We start from the raw sequence: 18,820 nt of genomic DNA on the forward strand, positions 1-18,820 counted from the left end.
CCCGCGGTACCGGGGTCGGTAGGATCGATCAAAGCGCCATTTTGGCAAATGGTTCTGGTCGCTATTTCACCACCAAATAGCATGCGGTTGATGGAGTATATAAATTACAAACAATTGGTCATAAATACAGAGCAAGGCGGTGTGCTTAAGCTGCCTGAATTTATTGAAAGTTCTAACCAAAAATGCGTAATCTTCGTAAATTACTGGAGAACAAAAAATCAAATTAGCAATGCAAAATGGAGGCCAACATTTCTGTTCAATGTTGTGCCGTGGATGTTGATGAAAGTGGACAAATTCTCAAAGCCCATCAAAGCTTTACCAACACCGTATGATTTTGTTATCACCTCGTTTTGGGGGAACCGTCGTAGCCTTTGTAATCTCAATAGGCCACCCTCGCAGTACACCAACCGGGGAGGTTTCCCCCCTCAAACGGCGGCCATTGCATTGCACTGTGAAGCATTGTATTTTCCACAACATTCTACGTGGGTGCTGCTAGTGGTGACACCGGTGTCTTCTACCAAACAACAACAAAAAAAAGAACACCCCGTTCAAAGCTTTTGCTTGTCAATGTGTTTCTCCCTTGGCCATCCCTCCCGCGGAGCGTTGATTACGGCACACATGCTGTGGAGAAGCGTTGAAGGGCAACACAAACAAAGGCATTACAGCGCGACAGGAGAAAAAAAAATACACAAAACACATGCCTCCCAAACGCAAAACAGCAAATGGTTCAACCACAAAAAACGATCTGTAAAGTTGTCGTCGTTGGTAACAGCGTTCGGTAACACCCATTCGCCGGGCATTGTCACCATTGGATGGCAATAAAATGTCCGCCAGTACGCGTGGCCGTACCTTCCACCATCCATTGCAGGCAGGCAGCAGCACGAGGCGGGTTAGATTTGTGTATGTGTGTGGGGTTTGGGGATAGAAATAACCGATTGAAGGCACGAAACCGTCACAGTAAACACGTGCGTTGCTGTGGGGCGGTGAGGCAAGGTGGGCCCGAGCTGGGCTGGTGACACACGGTGTGTGGCAAAATGAACGAAATAACAGAAATTATAGCCCATTGTTTCCTGTCCGATATTTTTCATTCTCAAGCATTCGCTTTGATGGGAGCGATGATGGTCAATGTGTGATGCAACAGCAGTGCACGTTCCCGAGATCAGGTTTAAACGTTCGCGTAGAACTTATTTTACAACGTACCCGCCCACTTGACCGTATTGTTCGGAGATAAACGGTGTTCCTACGCGGTTTGTTTTTTGGGAGCAGGGACAGCTAGGAGAATTTGGCCAGTCGGTGGATTTGTGTGATTTTGACTGAGTATAAAAGACCTAGTATTACGTTAGATTGATCGTTCGAAAACGACCTTTGATTGATTTAATTTAACGAGGAAAGATTAAAAACAAAAATAATGCATGTTTGTGTTCCAAAAGTTATAACAATACAAGCTGACAATACAACAAAGCAGAATACGCAGACTAACAAAGTCACAGTATGTTCCATCCACTGACAAAACATCAATGTGAGTAAGAAAAGGACATTTTTTTTCTTACTGGCAAAATGCAACAAACATCCCATCGATGGGTAGAATGCAGTGATTTCGCAGCTACATCTTGTAATACGCTAACTTCAGTAACAACCAAACATCCAACGCCCAAAGCGAGAAGAACGAACGAACTACCTCCGGAAAATGCCCTCCCGAATTACTCTTCCCACCTCTAAATGTTCCCTTCCGAAAGCAAATACCGATCTCGATCGTTCGTCGTTTTCCGGCAGAACGTCGCCGGAAGCGTCTCTCGATCGGTAAGGGAGCGAAAACTTTAGGACAAACCTTAAAGTCAATCTGCGATGCGGGATGGCGCAAACGAGTAACTTTTTTTACCGAGCTGTAGTACACTGCAAAACTTCCACCCTGCTGCAACACGGCTGCAGGGATGGGGATTTATTCTGGCGCTTCTGCCTGGAAGCACTTTACCCGTGACTTCAGCGTTGTTGTTTACTTCACTGAAGCAACTGCTGGTTTGCTTACCATCGAGTAGAAAACTCCGAAACAACCTTTCCTGCTGCCGCTCATCACCACCGCTTGGTTCACACTTTTCCGGCACTTGTTTACCTATGCCCGCCTCAAGAAGGAAGGAAAACGTGGATAAGAAAATGGCCAGAATATCTCATAATCGTTGCCCACTAGCCAGTTACCGGGTAGCGGGGGGGTTTGCTGGATACTAGCACTGCGGTAAATGACAGTAACTGATGGTTTAATAATGACAAAATAAATGGGTTGCTCATTTTCATGCAAATTTCCACCGGTGTCGAAATCTCCGCCTCCGTTTGGCTGTCGCGGTCGAAGCGACGGTACCCACCTTCCCCCAACATGCGGTTTTCATATTTTACGATGCAAAACGGAGCTCCGGAGAGAGAAAATGTGCAGTTAGTAAGAGAAAATCCTTGAAACTGGGTGAGCCAGTTACTGGTGGTGAATATTTAAGCGTATGGTTAGTGGGCAGTGCCACCGTTAGTTTGCTTTTATTCCAATCGGTATGATTAATGTCCCACGAGCGACTCATCGCTTACAGAAGGCCATTTGCACAAATCATATTGGGCTCGCAGTAGATAGTATATAGCGCTTTTTCTACAACGACTTAATAAAACAAAGGTTTATCGATTCGAAACCAAACGAAAACATGTTGTTTATGAACGAAGCCAGAGCATAATGATTCGATTGAAAAAGTTCGTCTCAGTCTCTGGCGTTGACATTCTCCGGAATTGAATAACTTTTTCTATCTATCCTTTCAACAATTCGTTACCCGTCGAGTGAGTCCAGCTACGGTATGACATTTTCCATGATAAAACTCTTCACCAATGCTGCTTGTATTACATTGCTATTGATTTTAACGTCCCCCAACTGCTTCATCCATTGGTCAATGACGAACTCTACTTTAAGTCGTGCGGTGGATGGATTTCTAGTTAACGTAAAACGTTTCCAAACGATATCACCAAACGTTCTAACGGTGGTCGCCTCAAAGTTGCCGACAGTGGATGAGCGGTACTAGTGAAATTGGCACTAACCAGAATTGGCCTAGTGGTTTGGCAATTATTTTCTCATTGAAGTTGTACGTACTGTTGTAGACGACGTCGAATGACGGTTGCTTTTCACGAGAACTTTCCCATTACTTGCGATTAATGAACGTCATTTCGTTCATGTATAACTAATTCAAAACAATGTAGTTTTAGGTAGTTGATAAGTTGCAAACTAAAGCGCGTAGCAGAGTAGTTCCTCTAAGGTATATTTCTGGCCATGATGTACGTGCAGACTTATTTGCACGAGAGCATGAAAAATGTATTTCAAATCGCGGTAGAAAATTATCAGAATTGCGAAAGTATTTCATTGTAATAATTGATTGCAAAGTTGTCTTGAAAGCTTTCCCGTAGTAAAATGTGTTCCAGAAACGTTCCAGAGAAAGGCCCGATATCTATTTTCAAATTCCATCAAAATCAACGTATTACAGACCAATTCTTCTAAAATATGTAACACATCGAAACCGTGGAATTAGCTAATAGTTTTATAGCCACCATGTAGTATGAAAAGTTTGATATGAATATAAAATGAAATGTTCGTAAATAGAACATGCGAGAACTCCCTTAGTAAGAGCAGAAACACTTGTTAGGCAACACAGAATGGCTTTGTAAATTATTGTTTTATTCGGCCCAACATCGCCTTTAGCTTACCATATCGGTACTGTAGCACCTGCCTGCCATGGTTCGATTTAAATAATTGCACCCAAGCCATCCTTAAAACGATCCGATCCTTGAAAATGCCACCGTAAAAGCCAAAAGCTACGAGCCAGCTTTGCCCATTATGCATAGCGCTACCACCACCAGCAGTAACGTTGCACATTTCCAATAAATGCAACGACCTGACGTGACTTACCGAAGCACAGCTTGCCATGTAAAATCGTTACAAACTTGCACTTGCAGCGGGCAAAATTTAAAACCACTCCTTCCTTCCCCTAAGGGGTTCCCACCTTGCACCCGGTGGGTTGTGGAAAAATTTAAAATTTATACCCATAAATTTTCAATAAACACATCGAAAACAACGGCCAACGTGCAGTTTCGGTCGATGCTTCACACCAATCAGGCAGGCAGGTGGCGGGACAGGAATCCTCGCGGGAAATGGATATGGTACGGTCCGTACGAACACACACAGGTGCTAAATATTTAATCGCAACCCATCGAAGACGCCATAGAACGTGGGTAGTAACAATGTGAGGCAAACAAAAAAGGAACACATCACCCACCAAGGAAAGTGTTGCATTTTCACGTTTTTCACCAAAGCTTCAGGTGAAATGGTGCTGCAATGGATCGTGCATTGCTGTGTGTTGCGGATTGAGCATGAACAGGAGGAGGTTGGATTTGTTGCACTTTAGTGGTCTCAAGGTGCACTGCAAGCATAAAAGATATGCCTTTTTCCTTGGCGAACATGTTGGTCGAGTTGGGGAGCATTTTTGGTTCGTGTTTTCCAGTCAGCAGCAGGTAAAAATTACATCATGCGCACTGGGTACAGCAGCAGTGCAACAAAAGACGATCAAAGCTTTTGCATTGGTTTCTGCAACGCTGCGGCACAAAAGGGGGAAACAATCGGGAGCAAAGGAGTAACAAAAAAAGAAGGTATTTTTCCCCACAAGCATAACAAAATAAAACATGTTATCCCAGGAAGTGCAATGTTTCGAAGGAACGTAATAGCAAATAAGGGTGATTTTTACCGTCAGTGTAGTACAGTACACATTTATACACGACAAGAAGGACACATTTGTGACACATAACCGTCGACTGCCGGCGGTTCGGCACGAGTCGAAAATTGAAACACATGAAAAACAATGAGATATCGTTTCCCAAATTTGTGCTAATCCTCCGAGAGTCATGAAAACCCACCACCACCACCACCGTAACAAAGACGCCAGCAGTATGGTATCGTTTGATCGGTAGAACGGTAAGCAAAAGCGTCTCGCACCAGAAGGTGCAAACTGCTTTCCTTTCGTGTGCTACTGACACTCCATGACGGTTCCAGGGCTTTTGTAAGGCTTTTTTTTAGGTCTTTCTTTTGCCTCCATTCCATGCCTGTCCCGAATGTAGATGAGCTTGGGGATTTCCGCACACATTCCAGCACAAGAAATATCACGTTCACGGAAAGAGTTTTTTTTTCTTTGTTGTATTCTTAGGCTTGGTTAAGTTGCAAACAAAACGCAACGACAGACCGCTTTTCCTCCCGTGGGAAGCATATGACGAACCGACGGGGGAGGAAATATACTAAACCTTTTAGCGGCAATCAAAATTTAATACCTCATCATACACCAGTGTGCGTTGTCTGGGAAGTGGTCTATTTTGCTAAGACGGCTTTACCGCCATGAAGGGATGCAGGGATTTTGATGATGTTTTTTTTTGTTGTTGTTTCTCATTGTGCTGCCAAAAGCCTGTATCATATTGTGTTTGTACGGCATCCTCTCTACTCATAAACAAACTCACCGGAAACCCGTGCGAAAGATCTTCCGATTCTGGTGGTGAAAATTTCAACAATTCATCCATCAGAGAGATCATCCAATTCCCTTCCCGAGAGATGCGCATCCTCGCGGGTGAATGTGTTGAAAAGAAAGCGCAAAATTAATCAACTTTCTTGCACATATCGGCGCGGTTGGCTGGATGAAGTTCAGCTTAGCAGCAGCGCCATTAAGGAGTCGTAAAAATGTTCCGTGGTGAAATTCTATCACATTCAACCAGTACCTCTCGACCGGCAGTTCCGGCAGATATACTCGTACATAAAAATCTGTGCTCGCTTCAAAACAACATGTGACTAAAACACAGACACACCAAAAAAAAAACCATTCATTGATCCATGCGATCCATGCACTAGTGTGTCCTCTGTTTCCGCACATAAAATTCCATTAGTTTATCAAACAATCTTTTCTTCCTGTTAATGGATGCTGTCTTTCACATGCAGTCCCTCTGGCGAAACCTCAAAAACTTTCCGGTGAAATTGGAGGAACAAGGGCGAGAACTTTGGCGACAGCTTGACGACAGCTTGCATAACTATGAAAAAAGTTTGTTGGTCATAATTTTGCTCGCCACCCCAACTGGGTGTGGTTCGAAGAAGTATTTCATTTTTCACAAACGCGCTGCTGCTGCTGCTGTGTGTGTGGCGTCGTGTCCAATTCTAGTGATGACCTTTGCCAACAAACGTCATCAGTTTGTGGTGATGCTTTCTAACATAGCCATCAAGTTTTAACCACAAGCAAGTTGAGTGTGTTACCAGATATAGCTGATACTTTTATTAAACGTAAAAAAGTATTTATCAAATGGTTAATGCTTACTGTACCGATTGAATTATTATTATTTCCTTTTGAAAACACGATTTCGAACTAGCTTCCAACATCCCAGTACAGGAAAATGCTTTCATGTAATGATACATGTACCGAATGCATTGCTGCTTTCATCCGAAACCTTTCTTCTTCAAACGCTTCAACGCTTCCGTTTCAGTGAACCAAATTCGATACGGCACGAAACCAAGCCCTTCAGTGTGTGTGTTTGGCGGGCCCTATTTTTCTGCTCGCTCAACCCACCCCAATCACACCGAACCCTGAAGATGAATCGCTTTCACACCGAGGGAAACTAATCCGAAACCATACCTTTACCGGGCCGGGTCCTTTTTTTTGTTTCCACGAGCCACTCGAAAGGCCTTCAATATTTCCGTCGCCAATATCTTACCGGCGGCCTACAAACGGCCTACCCCAACGAACCCCGTGTCCTGTCTTTCCGAGGGTTTTCTCCCTTTCACTCACAAGTGTTCGCCACCCAGCCGTGGCTCTTATTTCGACAATCCGGCGAAGTAAACCAATCACACTTGAGCGAATTTTCCGTTCCGTTCTCCTCCGTTTTCCTTGCACGGGGCGGTCGTTTTACGGTGTGCGGAAAATGTGACAAAGGCACACGCCACCCCGTAACACTTCACTGACAACACTTGTAACAGTCCGTCTTTTGAGAGCGTGTGGTAGGAGGGTGAAGGCTTTACGCTTCACAATCCGGTCGTCAATTTATCAAATCCTTACAACAAATCTTTCGACATTAGTGGAGGATTTATTTGCTCGATTGCTCAGGCGAGACATAGCATCAGCTTGGACGGCGCAGAAAAGGAGCAAAGGCAATGTTTTGTCTGCGTTGAAGAAGACTAACATGTGCAGTTTGAACAAAGCCCTTGAACAAAAACTTTAGTTACTGGAGAAACTTCTTTCTACAAAAAAAAGTTATCTAAAAGCACATAACAAAGCAGAAGTTGTATAGTTTAAAGTATTGTTCCAAAATTCTTCTTTAACACTTTGTTAACGATCAAGCAGCGTCCAAAGTTGACATCACCCGTAAAACGTACCATGCGTCTCCATTTGCAGCTTAGCCGCGTTTTCCACCAACTAACGAAATTCGTTACCAACTCCTAAAATTCCAACTCCCACAGCGGTACTAATTAAGAAGCAGCATTCCAGCAGCTTCACCATTTGGAGATATTTTTTCTTGCTCAAATAAAACAAAAAAAAAAACACGCTCGTTCATACCCTAACGATGACGAGCTGATGATGATGGCCATGATTCCACGTCGGCGCGTCCTTTCACAGCGAATTAATTGCCGGCCACTTTATCACTTCGAGGATCGTTTCGCCAGGCAAGACTTGGACGCCGCGGATGGGAAGAAACGGTTGATAAAAGTGCTTACTTGCTGTGAAGAAAACTCATAAAACGCCTGGTAAAATATCAACGGGAATTGCTTTCATTAGCCCGTTTTATGTGAAGCGGTTTTGTTTGCAAGTGGGAGAATGCAAAAAAAAACACAAGCCAGAAGCCGGAACCGGAACCGGAGGAAGTTTTCCAACACTCGACGGCTCGTAAAAAGTGCTCATTTCGTATCGGAAAAAGCAGGAGATGGAATGAGAAAGAAAACGTGGCGGAAAAAGAGGTATTGAAAAACCAACGCGGACCACCGGGTTTGAAGTTGAAGGTTTCTATTTGATTTTGTCTCGTCTCGTTTCGCACGTTGGTGTTTTTTTGGGGCAGTTTGCTGTTTTTATTCTTTTCCTTTTTTGCAAGAAGGAAAGCACCGACAGATGCTGCTCGATAATTTGATGACTAATGCTGTCCAAACTAAAAAAAAAACAAACCGGAAGGTCCTCAAAATCTCCGTCTCTTCGACCGTGTCAGGGCACTAGTTTCGGTTCAGTCATTGGGTAGCTGTTGGAAGAAATGCTTCAGAAACGCTATTCACTGGCGATGAGAGGCGGGCGGGTGGAGCAGACGGGGGTCTAAAATCTTTAATTATTCACACTGCAGTAAAATGAGTTTGGTGTCCGCGCACTGTGCGGAAGAGATCAGCTCCTTCCTGCTGACGATGGTTTGTGTTTACGATCATTATTTATGTTGGACATAGCTCTCACGGATGATGGTGCAGTTGGTGATGAAACATGCAGCAATTAGATGTTTCTAATTGAATAATAAATGAAACACTCGAAATGCGTCTAGTTCCTTCGTCTACACCAAAGTGAATATTGGAGCAAGAGTCGTCAGTTTGCTCTGCTGATAAATAAATTTTGAGATGCAAACTAACAAGTAAATCATATTTTCCCGGGCAAAATATATTGTGAAACGTTTTTCCAAAACTTATAATTGTTTAATAATTATATATCATATTTTAATCTTTTACACATTGCTCTGTATGAATGATGGTAGCAGCATGTTAAACAATTAAAAAAGGTTCTGCATTAATGTTGTTGCTTATAATTATGTAACCTGCATCGAATCTATGCAACCAAATTAATCTGATACGCCCATAAGATTTGTTATCGTCATTACGAAACGAGCAGAAGCAATACCCTCTGCCGTACGAAACAATGGACAACTGTACTGCATGCTGTCACCAACTGTTTTCTTAGTCTATCAACTCACACCCTCAAGAGCTGAGGATCCAATTTCGATGCACAATGTTGTGTCCCCATTCGGAAAGGAGTCCACTTTCCATCGCCCTTCGCATTTGCGTAGACAACAAGTTTTCTCCGACAAGTTTCAAGCACGGGAGGCGTGAAAAGCTGATCCCATTTAAGCCGTCTATTCTACCTACGCTTTTCCCCCGCCGGTGGTCTAGTTCCCTGCGTTGCAACAATGCAGTGCCGCGCTAGAAACAGAGCATACACTATTGATTGCAATTGCTCTGATAACTTTCTTGCAGACGCATCGCAACGGTACGTAAACGGCACGGCCACTAGTTTGCAACAGGCGCATTCGGGCCATAGCGGAAGCATGCATGCAGCACAGCGAGTACAGGCCTGGGAAAATCGTCCAATGCAACGATGGTTCCGATCGTAGCAAACAACAAACCCGATTCCCACAAACGGTCAAATATTCGCTCAGATAAATAAACAAACAAGCAAACAAAGTACTTGCCCTTTTCCATTCCCGGCTTTTCCGATTGTCGTTTCAATTCTGAGCACAACAAAAAACACACACATACAGCGAAGGAAACTGTACCATGAGCAAACACAGCACACCGACAACATTTGCTGCATTTACGGCGAAGTCAACACAATCGTTTGGGCCGATCTGCTCCATACATTCATAACCGCCCAGTAGTTCTGTGTATTTTACCCTGGAAAAACTTTTTCTTCTTCCGGACCGAGAAAACTCCTTCCGAAGGATGGGCAATGAGCAGATAGGATGGTCACAAGAGCATATATACGTTACACTATCATAATGAAACAAGTGGGGTCACCTTCTATGAGAACGGCTGGAACCTTCGCTTGCTCCCGTGCTTTATCACCTCACTCTAATTCTTGCCGGAAGGGATGAGCTTTTACAAATGCGTAAGGTTGCAGTACGTCCCGGGCGTACACATTTCTCATTGCGCAAAAGGTTATCTGGCCGAAAGTGCAAAATTTGAACAAAAGTTTAGCCAAACGATGTATCTAAATCCATTCCATGAATTTACTAATCGAAGTGCTGTGCTTTAAAGTTTTAACCAGTCCCAGTGTGCTCGGGGTCTAACAGGTCAAAAAGGAAACCTTACCAGCCCAACCTAAACTGATCGGTTTCGATGGGCACGAATATAAATTCTGTAGAAATTTGCCCGATCAAACATACACTCAATGTCCGGACATTTCATTATCGCTAAAAGCACATCCAGTCAACCAAATAAATTAATCATTCCCTTCGAACCATGATAGTTAGCCCCACATTCACCAAAGTGGAGCCCAAAACATTCGGAGAAAACCTATCATTTTGCAGAATATTTGCACAACGAATGAACGCTTCCGACCCGAGTCATTCCCATGTCTCCAGATTGTTTGCCGAAAGGGGAATATCAACACATGTTTCCACCGTATTGCCGTCGTCCGAAAAGCCCCGACCCCGAATCTTGGCCATTTGCAAACAAACTCGAACCTCGCTGGCGCCGGAACGCTTTCGAACCGTTCAAGATGATGTCCCTACGGTTGTCTGCGGCATCAAACTAGACCGAGTGTCTCCACGCATCCGGGCACAAGGAATTATGCTCATGATAGGCACGCACCAAACCAACCGGGGGGCGGTGATGACAGCCCGCAAGAAAACCCACCAGCAGCGACCATGCAAACTTGCCCGGAGCTACATAAACGTCATCATTAAACATGTATCAAATAATTAACAGCATATGTCGGTCGGTCGATGGAACGTCGAGACGAAATGCGTCAACTGGTGTGTGTGTGTGTAGCCGTCCGTTTGTGACGGAATCGATTCGCTATAGTTCTGCTTAGCAACTCCAACCAAGGTTTGCTGTGAGGGTGGACTGGAGTCTTGCGCACGGTACTGCAATGAGCGCATTTATGGAGTACACATATTTATTGCCACAGATGGGTCGTTCATGTGTGCTAAATGAAGCTCGTGTTTGTCCAGCGTGGTTAACGGAAACGGTGGTGTACAGTGTGATTCGTGAAGCAGTTCACGAGACCAACCAAATTCAATGTGATGTAAACAAAACAACTGTCACAGAATATAAGTGACAGCATAGTCTACTAGATCGGTTCACAGTGGCGACCTCTGCTGGGAAATTGAAATGATGTGTTATTCATAATATTTCATTTTTATTTTCCACCGAGTGATTCAGTCACAGTAAACGAGCTTTTCTGTCACTTTACATACGATCTCTAGTTTAAATCATGAAGATGATAAAATATTTTATGTATAACATTATTGGAATTGTATAGGGTTGTAAAATTTGGAGATTGTTCAGATCCAATACAACCTCATCCTTTGAAAACAAAGCTACGTTTAGCACAATGAGCGTGCACGCTTCGGTAGTTATGATGGCTACGCAACGAAGCAGTGCAGCTAGATGGGTAAACTGCAAGCCTCGTGAATCATGAATGATTGAAACATGTTTACAGCAATTACGCCCTCTCGTACTCGTGACTGCTCCGTGCTTCATTGATTGCGCAATCGTGTCGAACCGGTTCGAGGTCAGCCAAGCTGGCAGGTACATACCTAGAACACCCGAACGCACTGAGGAACGGAGAGGATTTATGACGAAAGGAGCCAACCCCTAGCATCTCATTGCCCGGTTGGTCGGTCGGGCGGAAGGGTTGAAGTTTATATTCTAAGCATAAAACAAGCTGTATGCTTACGGATGGCACCACCAGCATATAACTCTGACGATCGTACCACAGCTGTCGCAATCAAACATGATGGCTAAACCTTCATCACAAACATACTCCCACACTCGCTCTCTCAAACGCACACCGCCAATCCACTTTGAGCGGTTGGAGAGTTCATAAAATTTGCATTCTTCTCCACCTCTCCAGGACTCCTTGCGAGGAAGCCCTGCTCACCACCGCCAAAGGTTGATGGATGGGTTTCGTTGGATGATGAATGTGATCAGCTTTTTATTGGCCATCTTCGTACAGCTCGTCCTGCCAGCTGTTCCGCAAACGAAACGATAGCAACTTGGAGAAAGGAACAAATCCCGTAGAGTAAGTGGCCACCAGGAAGGTGGTAAATTGGTAAGAACAAAAAAACAAACAACACGAGACAAGCAGGGTAAAACCACATGTTTTGCCACCATTTCAAACGCCCAGCACCACACGCTGAGTGCAATGAAACTTCGTTCAGGCGCACCGGGCAAAACCTCATTCATATTACATTGGATTTTATTTGCCCACTTTATGGAGATGGAGTTGGAAGTCAAGGATAATGTACTTTCGTGTCTTTTGGTCGTCGTTGTTTGGCAGGTTTCACCGTCCATACATTCGGGGGTTTGGAAGGGGTTGAAGAAACAGGGACCCATCACTATACCGCTTCTTCTCCAGCGCCCTACGATACACTCATTTCGCTCACGCGTTTTACCACACTATAACTCCTTTTTTTTGCGGGAAGGGAGAGCAGTCGCTTGGAAGGGTGAACACGTTCAAAGTACTTATTCGCGTAGTATTTACAGGATGATGGTTATGCTGAGTGCTTTCTTCGTTAACGACAATCAAGTTCCAGAGCGCTTAGTCTTGCGTATATATAGTGAGATATTGAAGATGAAGAAGTAGTCTGCACATTGCCCGAGAAGTAGTTCTTTGGTCGATTGTTGTTGCAGCATGAGAACAATTTCCTTTAGTTAGAAAATTACTCATAAAAAAACCGTTTACGTAACAATTTATCTTTATAAACAACTTTCAATTTCCTGTAACTTGTGTCTTTGGCAAAATGCTGATCCCTTGGTATAATTTATGGTTCTCACTTTTGCAATAAATTTCTTCATTTGCTTAAGTTCGTGATGCAGAAAATTAAACATTCAGTTTCGCCTTGAAGAGCATTTCGAAATATTGTGCGAATCTTAACCACCGGAAATTATGGCAAGTGATTTCGAAGAACGATATGCGCTACGTTTCCAGCTCCACTCGTTTCTGCCTATTCAAACTGCCTCGCATTTAAATTATTACGAATAATGAGAGACATTTCCTGAAAACAACTCGAAAAGGCGGCTGTCGTAATTGTCTTCCAACGAAAAGAAAAGTTTTTCATAAAAATAACTTTGCATTTTTGAGTAGGAATGTAGATATTTTCCATAGAACTGTCGTTAAGTTTAACTTAGTTTGAAGGAAAGCAGTTATGTCTGAAACCATTATCTTATATACTTAAAACTTTTGAAGAATCAACATCCCTTACATTTCGAATCCATCTCAAAAGGTCACATCATTTCTGATTAACGTCATACTGACCAACTTCGATGAGTCGTATCAGGGTGTCTACATTACAACACTAGGGCCAAATTTTCCGTGCAACACTTATTACACGTCGCCTCCCCCCCAGGCCCCAACCCATAAAAATGTTGTCCCACAGAAAAACCATCACCTATAATTTGCACCATGCTTGCACGGCAAGTTGAAGCTGATTTATATGAGATGGCGTAGTTTCGACGAACACATACAATGTTGATCACGTTCGGTGATCGTTGGAGGTGATCAAATGCAATCAAGACTTATGGACCCTGTATCATAAAAATTAACTGCTCGATGCTCAGGACAAGATGCAGCTGGCGGGGGAAAAAAAACTATCCAAACGAAACCCATCATTAATCAGTGTATCGAGATTTCGAGCACTCGTGTTTGGCCTAGAACACGTGTCCAACGAATTCAGCATTGGCAGGGCACGATTGGGACTAGAGATGGCCCTATAATATAGTTATAGGTCCCATTCGCTTAGAGCGAGCTGTAAGGCAAGCTGACCTAGAACGGTACTGCACTGTACGAGTACATAAATTAATTCTCCAACTCGTTACCATGTCAGGATCTATAGTGACAAGAAGATTAAAGATGCATAGCTAAAAACAAACACATCAGCAACGAGGTATGGACACCGGACCGCTACGGTATACCTCACCCCAGTCTGATCACTCTTCCGGGACGGTTTCCTAAGGCTTGATGAGACTCGACATCGAGTCGATTGCATCTTGGCGTTAATCGGCACCAATTACTCTTCCGTTCACTAATCGACGGTGATCATTTACCGACTTGACGATGGAATGTTTCTCAGCGAAGAATCATTTCGCATGGATCTTGTCTATCGAATGTTGATCAATACGCTTTGGAAAATGAAATACATGTTACAAATCGATAGCACAATTCCATACTACCTACGCCAAAGACCCTGCAAAAAGTAGTCTGCACCGCCCTGTCAAACGGATCTCAACCAGCGCTTCGACTACCGGGTTTCGTATGCGCTTCCGTCATTCGATGCCTCGATACGAAATGCACCGCGCAATGGTGTCAGATTGCCAAAGTGATCGCATCTGTGCATATTAATATGCAGTTGGGCGTGATCCTTTATGCGATCCAACCGGGGCGCTATTTCGCACGTTTCTCACCTCCAAACTGGCAACGATCACCTTCAACACGATCGGTCGGGATTAGTTTCAAATCGCCCCCCTCCCCCAGATGCAGACAGGGGCGTGTCGGGTGTCGGCAAAAGGTGAAACACTAGCCGGAAAAGTGTCGCACTAGATGGAAACCAAAGACAATTTATAATTAGCTGATAGGTGACGCAGAACGTGTACCCCCCCTCCCCCGATGGTCCGGGACACCATCGAAATGCAAATATCAAAAACCATTCGGTGCGATGCGTTCTTACCGAGCCGGATCATTATGGGAGCGATCGGATTGTTCACCCAGCGCTCCGAACGGCAATTTGACTCGCGTTGAACGATGTTGGGGCAGCGTCCTACACCGTCACCGAACAGGTACGAATCGACTCCGTTTCACGCAGCAGCACACATTCAACGCCGCCCTTCGCCCAAGGTTGCGACACAGAAATGCCACACCGCACTCTGGCCGCCGTCCCATCAGCTCCGCATAATCCACCGGATCGACTGATCTTCTCCGCGACCAGATCGAAACGGGACGCACAACTGCAACCTGAGCAGCATTTGGAACTGGCCACTGGTGGGGTAGGTTTGCAAAACCAAACCAAAAACCCGATGATGATGGGCAAACACACACCAATTTCTAAAATTACAGACATCCATTGCGCTGGTACTCCCGTCATCTGGCACCCTGGGGCAGTTCGATGTGTGGAACCATTTTTCAACCCTTCGGCACTGCGACACTGCACTTCTTCGCTGCAGTAAACGCTCGCGTCATTGGCTGGTCGCGACTGCTTATAGCAGTGCCGCCAATATTTATAGTCGATTGTGACCGAAAGGGAATGAATCTTTTAAAAATAGGATTGAATTACATGTCTCGCACCCCGGAACAGGGCGCGGGTAATGGGAGAGAGACACGGCAACACAATCGTCACGATCATCATAATGCCAGCGACACCGAGCGGACCGATGCCGGACGCCAAATCGAAGGAAAAGGTCTCCGTTGGCATGTGTGTCCAATATTCGATATAATGTGCTCGCGTGTGCGATTTATACGCGCGGGATATGTCCGCGGGGTTTCACAGTTTGGTATTTATTTAACCGTCAGTTACCGCGAGATAACGCATTGGACGAATTCAGATCGCTTCCAGATCGGTAATTTGTCTGCCAGTCAAACATATCCCAATAGACCTAAAAAGATCCTTGGGAAAATTGCAAAACGCATTCAAATGAAACCTACCTCTTCTTCGTTGCTGGCCGTGTTTACGGAATCCATGCTTTGCGACAATGCCAGCGGTGCCATCGGCGTCATCTGTCCCATCGAGCTGTCCATCTTGAGGTTGCCGGTGGCCGACTGGCCGGTCTGTCCGAGTCCGGTGTGGTTGTTGTTGGCTGCGTTTACGGCGTTCACGTTCAGCGCACCGTTCAAAGACGGACTGCTGACTACGGCGTTCGACTGCGCAACGACCGGCGAGCTGAACATCGGCGGCTGCCCTACCCCAACTGCTGGTGTTCCGGTGCTACTGGTGGGATTCGTACCCAGCGGCGATTGGCCGGCGAGTGCACTAGCAACCGATACGGATACTGGGTTCGGTTGCGGTGAGATCGATTGCTGCACCTGCTGCACCTGCTGCTGCTGCTGTGCCTGCTGAGTTTGTACGTCCGTGCTTATCGATTGCTGATGGTGTAGTTGCTGAAGATGCTGCTGTTGCTGCTGCTGCTGCTGTTGATGATGGTGTTGATGGATTTGATGCTGCAGCAGGGCGGCTGCGGCGGCGGCAGCGGCAGCGGCCGATGGATGCGCCGGGACGAGGCAGTTGCCGAGGGCCGGAAGGGCAGCCGCCGCGACGCCGGGCAGCGCGGTCGTGCGGAGTCGCTTCGGCGATAGGACCTGCGGGCCGCTCGCTACCGTAATCTGCGGCGCTGGCCTGCGTTTCACCACGGTCGACGAAATGGTGACGGAATTTACTGACGCGCCACTGAATCGAACACCATGTGTCGATCCTGCAAGAAGGAAGGAAGGTAAACACTGTCCATTAGCATTATGCATTGTTAGTAGCAATATCAAAACAACAAGAAAAATGGAGATTAAATTATTTAATAAAATAAAAGAAATCATAGTACAGAATCCACCTTAACACAAAACATAATCCGTCTATAATTACTAGTGTCATCCATTACAGCATTACTAGCCGTCGCAAAATGGGTAAACCTATGCGGTCAAGCTATGATTGAGATTTGTATAATTAATTTGGCCCAGCACGGCTAGGATTAACTCTAAAACGCCACGCAATATTTTCCTCCTCATGCAGCTCATCTCCACACTCGGTAGTCGTCCAGCTGCATGTCAGCTCATATGTGAGATCACAAACGGAGATTATGTGAATGCTGCACACATAAACCATTCATCCCATGGGGGAGAAGTGAGAAGATATGGTCGACGATATCCCACAATTCGGCAAATAATTAATGGGGTTGCGGTACGAAGACACCACATTTATGGTCCGCAAATCGACCACGATGGATGTCACACCAGTATTCGCAGATGGGTATTTCGAGATTCTAGCAATCAATCGGGAAGACGGACGTGAAGGAATATTGTAAAAAAAAATCCCCAGCATATTACTTTATCACTTTTTCAATCAAAACCGTTTTTACGACTTTTCAATTTTAAGATATACTTTAGCTCAGGCCGTTTTCTTTCCTACTGCAGAGAAACGACCAAGCGATAGGGAAAAACCTCAAATCTGGGCCACTTGTGTAAAGTGCTTTAGCGGCATCATAAACATTCCGGTGTGCGCGAACGACACTTCTGGGGAACCTGTTGCCTAAAATCTTCATCATAACTCATGCGCTAACGATTACCCAGGATGGTCGGTACGACCCATTCCAGAGGTGCTTCCATCCTATAACCGTACCGATCTGTTCGGGCCCAGTACGAACCAGCGCGAACTTGACGCGGTGCGCGCTCTCACCGGGCAGACGCCGTGGAACTCGCCGTGGTGGTGGGGTTTATTATTAGCGTACCGTTTGCGGTACCGCACCGTTAAACGACTTCACATTCGTTCGCAGCAATGGACGTACCGATTCGGCACAGGTGTTGTCAGTTGTGACGTGTCAAAAACCGATCCCCCTTTACCGGTAAACCATAATAACCCACCCTTCCCAGCATCCCACACACACACGCGGTGGCTTGCGATTTTTTACCCAACCCGGCAAACCGGGTGCATCGATAGCCAATGCACTTACCACCACCGCGTAAACACCAGGGTGGATCGCAAGGTGCACCATTGGAAGGGGGTGAGAAACGAAGGGTTTTGGTTTAGTGCGAACTGGCCGCGGTTTAGAAATAACGTAACGAAATACGATGCGCCTCCGCGGCCGCAGCGTTCCGTAGTGCAACGCAATCGATCATCAGCGTTGCAGTTGCGGCTCGCTGCAACGATGTTTTTGCGCTTGTGTGTTGTGCCGTTGGCGTTGTGGAACAGTGCGCGGCTTTGCTTGCTGGATGTTGGCGGTGTTCATTACAAACACCCGAACGCCCATTGCATATTTGGTTTCTTGTTTTTTTTTTCTTGTAGGAGAATTATGAATTCAAATGTACATCAAAGATTCGGAAAAAACGGATTACCATACTCCCAACCGATATCTTAACAACACACCTGAGAGAACCTGCTCCATAAACATATTAATCAATTGCAAAAAAAAAGACAGGAACAACAAGTCGGCCATTTTCTGTTACCGGAGTAGATTGCGCTGGCCCTTTCTACATGAAACCTGCACACCGGCGTGCAGTGGCGGCGAAGTGCTACTTGTGCTTCGCAACGAAGGCAGTCCACATCGAACTGGTGGGGGACCTCACTACAGCGGGATTCTTAGCGGACTTACGTCGTTTCACATCCAGGCGCGGATTCCTGGCACACATACACTCGGACAACGGAAAAAAACTTTTCCACATGTTCCGCGACAAACAGCAACAACACTTCATCGCCACCGAATGTGGCAAGGACCAACTCACACGAGTAGTAAAACTAAACACTGACACGGGGATCATTACGCGTTCGATCACTAAAATTTGCTTATCACTAAACACGTGCTAACAACTTTACTTTGTTTTGTTTACAATCTGCCGCAGCGCAGGCAGGAAGTTGACAGGTGACGATCGGTTTCGTTAAGTTTCGTCAACTGTCGGAAGGTGAGTGCCAGGGGCACTCAAAAACAATTGTAAATAAGGGTTCAACGAGATAAATCACTCTCTCTCTTTTTTCTACGCTACATCAAGTCCGGTAAATATTACTACAAAGAAAATAATCCGAAATCCGCAAATCCGTACAGGGAGCTTTAATCAACTATCCTACGAACATTGGTAGTTGGCGGAATTGGTTCTCTAGGTCTAGCCAAGATATCATACGAAAGCTTCCA

General features: G+C 45.3%; 1 protein-coding gene across 4 annotated transcripts in view; it reads right to left on the reverse strand.

Moving 5' to 3' along the window:
• LOC128299688 (protein couch potato) overlaps positions 1-18,382 on the reverse strand; it is a 106,927-nt gene extending 88,545 nt beyond the window's left edge. For all 4 annotated transcript variants that reach the window (XR_008287311.1, XR_008287310.1, XM_053035721.1 and 1 more), the window contains exons 1-2: positions 18,287-18,382; positions 15,639-16,402 (exon numbers count right to left, since the gene is read on the reverse strand). Coding sequence is in view for 2 of the 4 variants with exons in the window: in XM_053035721.1 (XP_052891681.1) it covers positions 15,639-16,402; positions 18,287-18,356 (834 nt within the window). In the remaining 2 variants the exon portion in view is untranslated. The remainder of the gene's footprint in view (positions 1-15,638; positions 16,403-18,286) is intronic.
• Positions 18,383-18,820: the final 438 nt, after the last annotated feature.

Source organism: Anopheles moucheti, chromosome 2 (assembly GCF_943734755.1).
Source record: "Anopheles moucheti chromosome 2, idAnoMoucSN_F20_07, whole genome shotgun sequence".
NCBI lineage: Eukaryota > Metazoa > Arthropoda > Insecta > Diptera > Culicidae > Anopheles > Anopheles moucheti.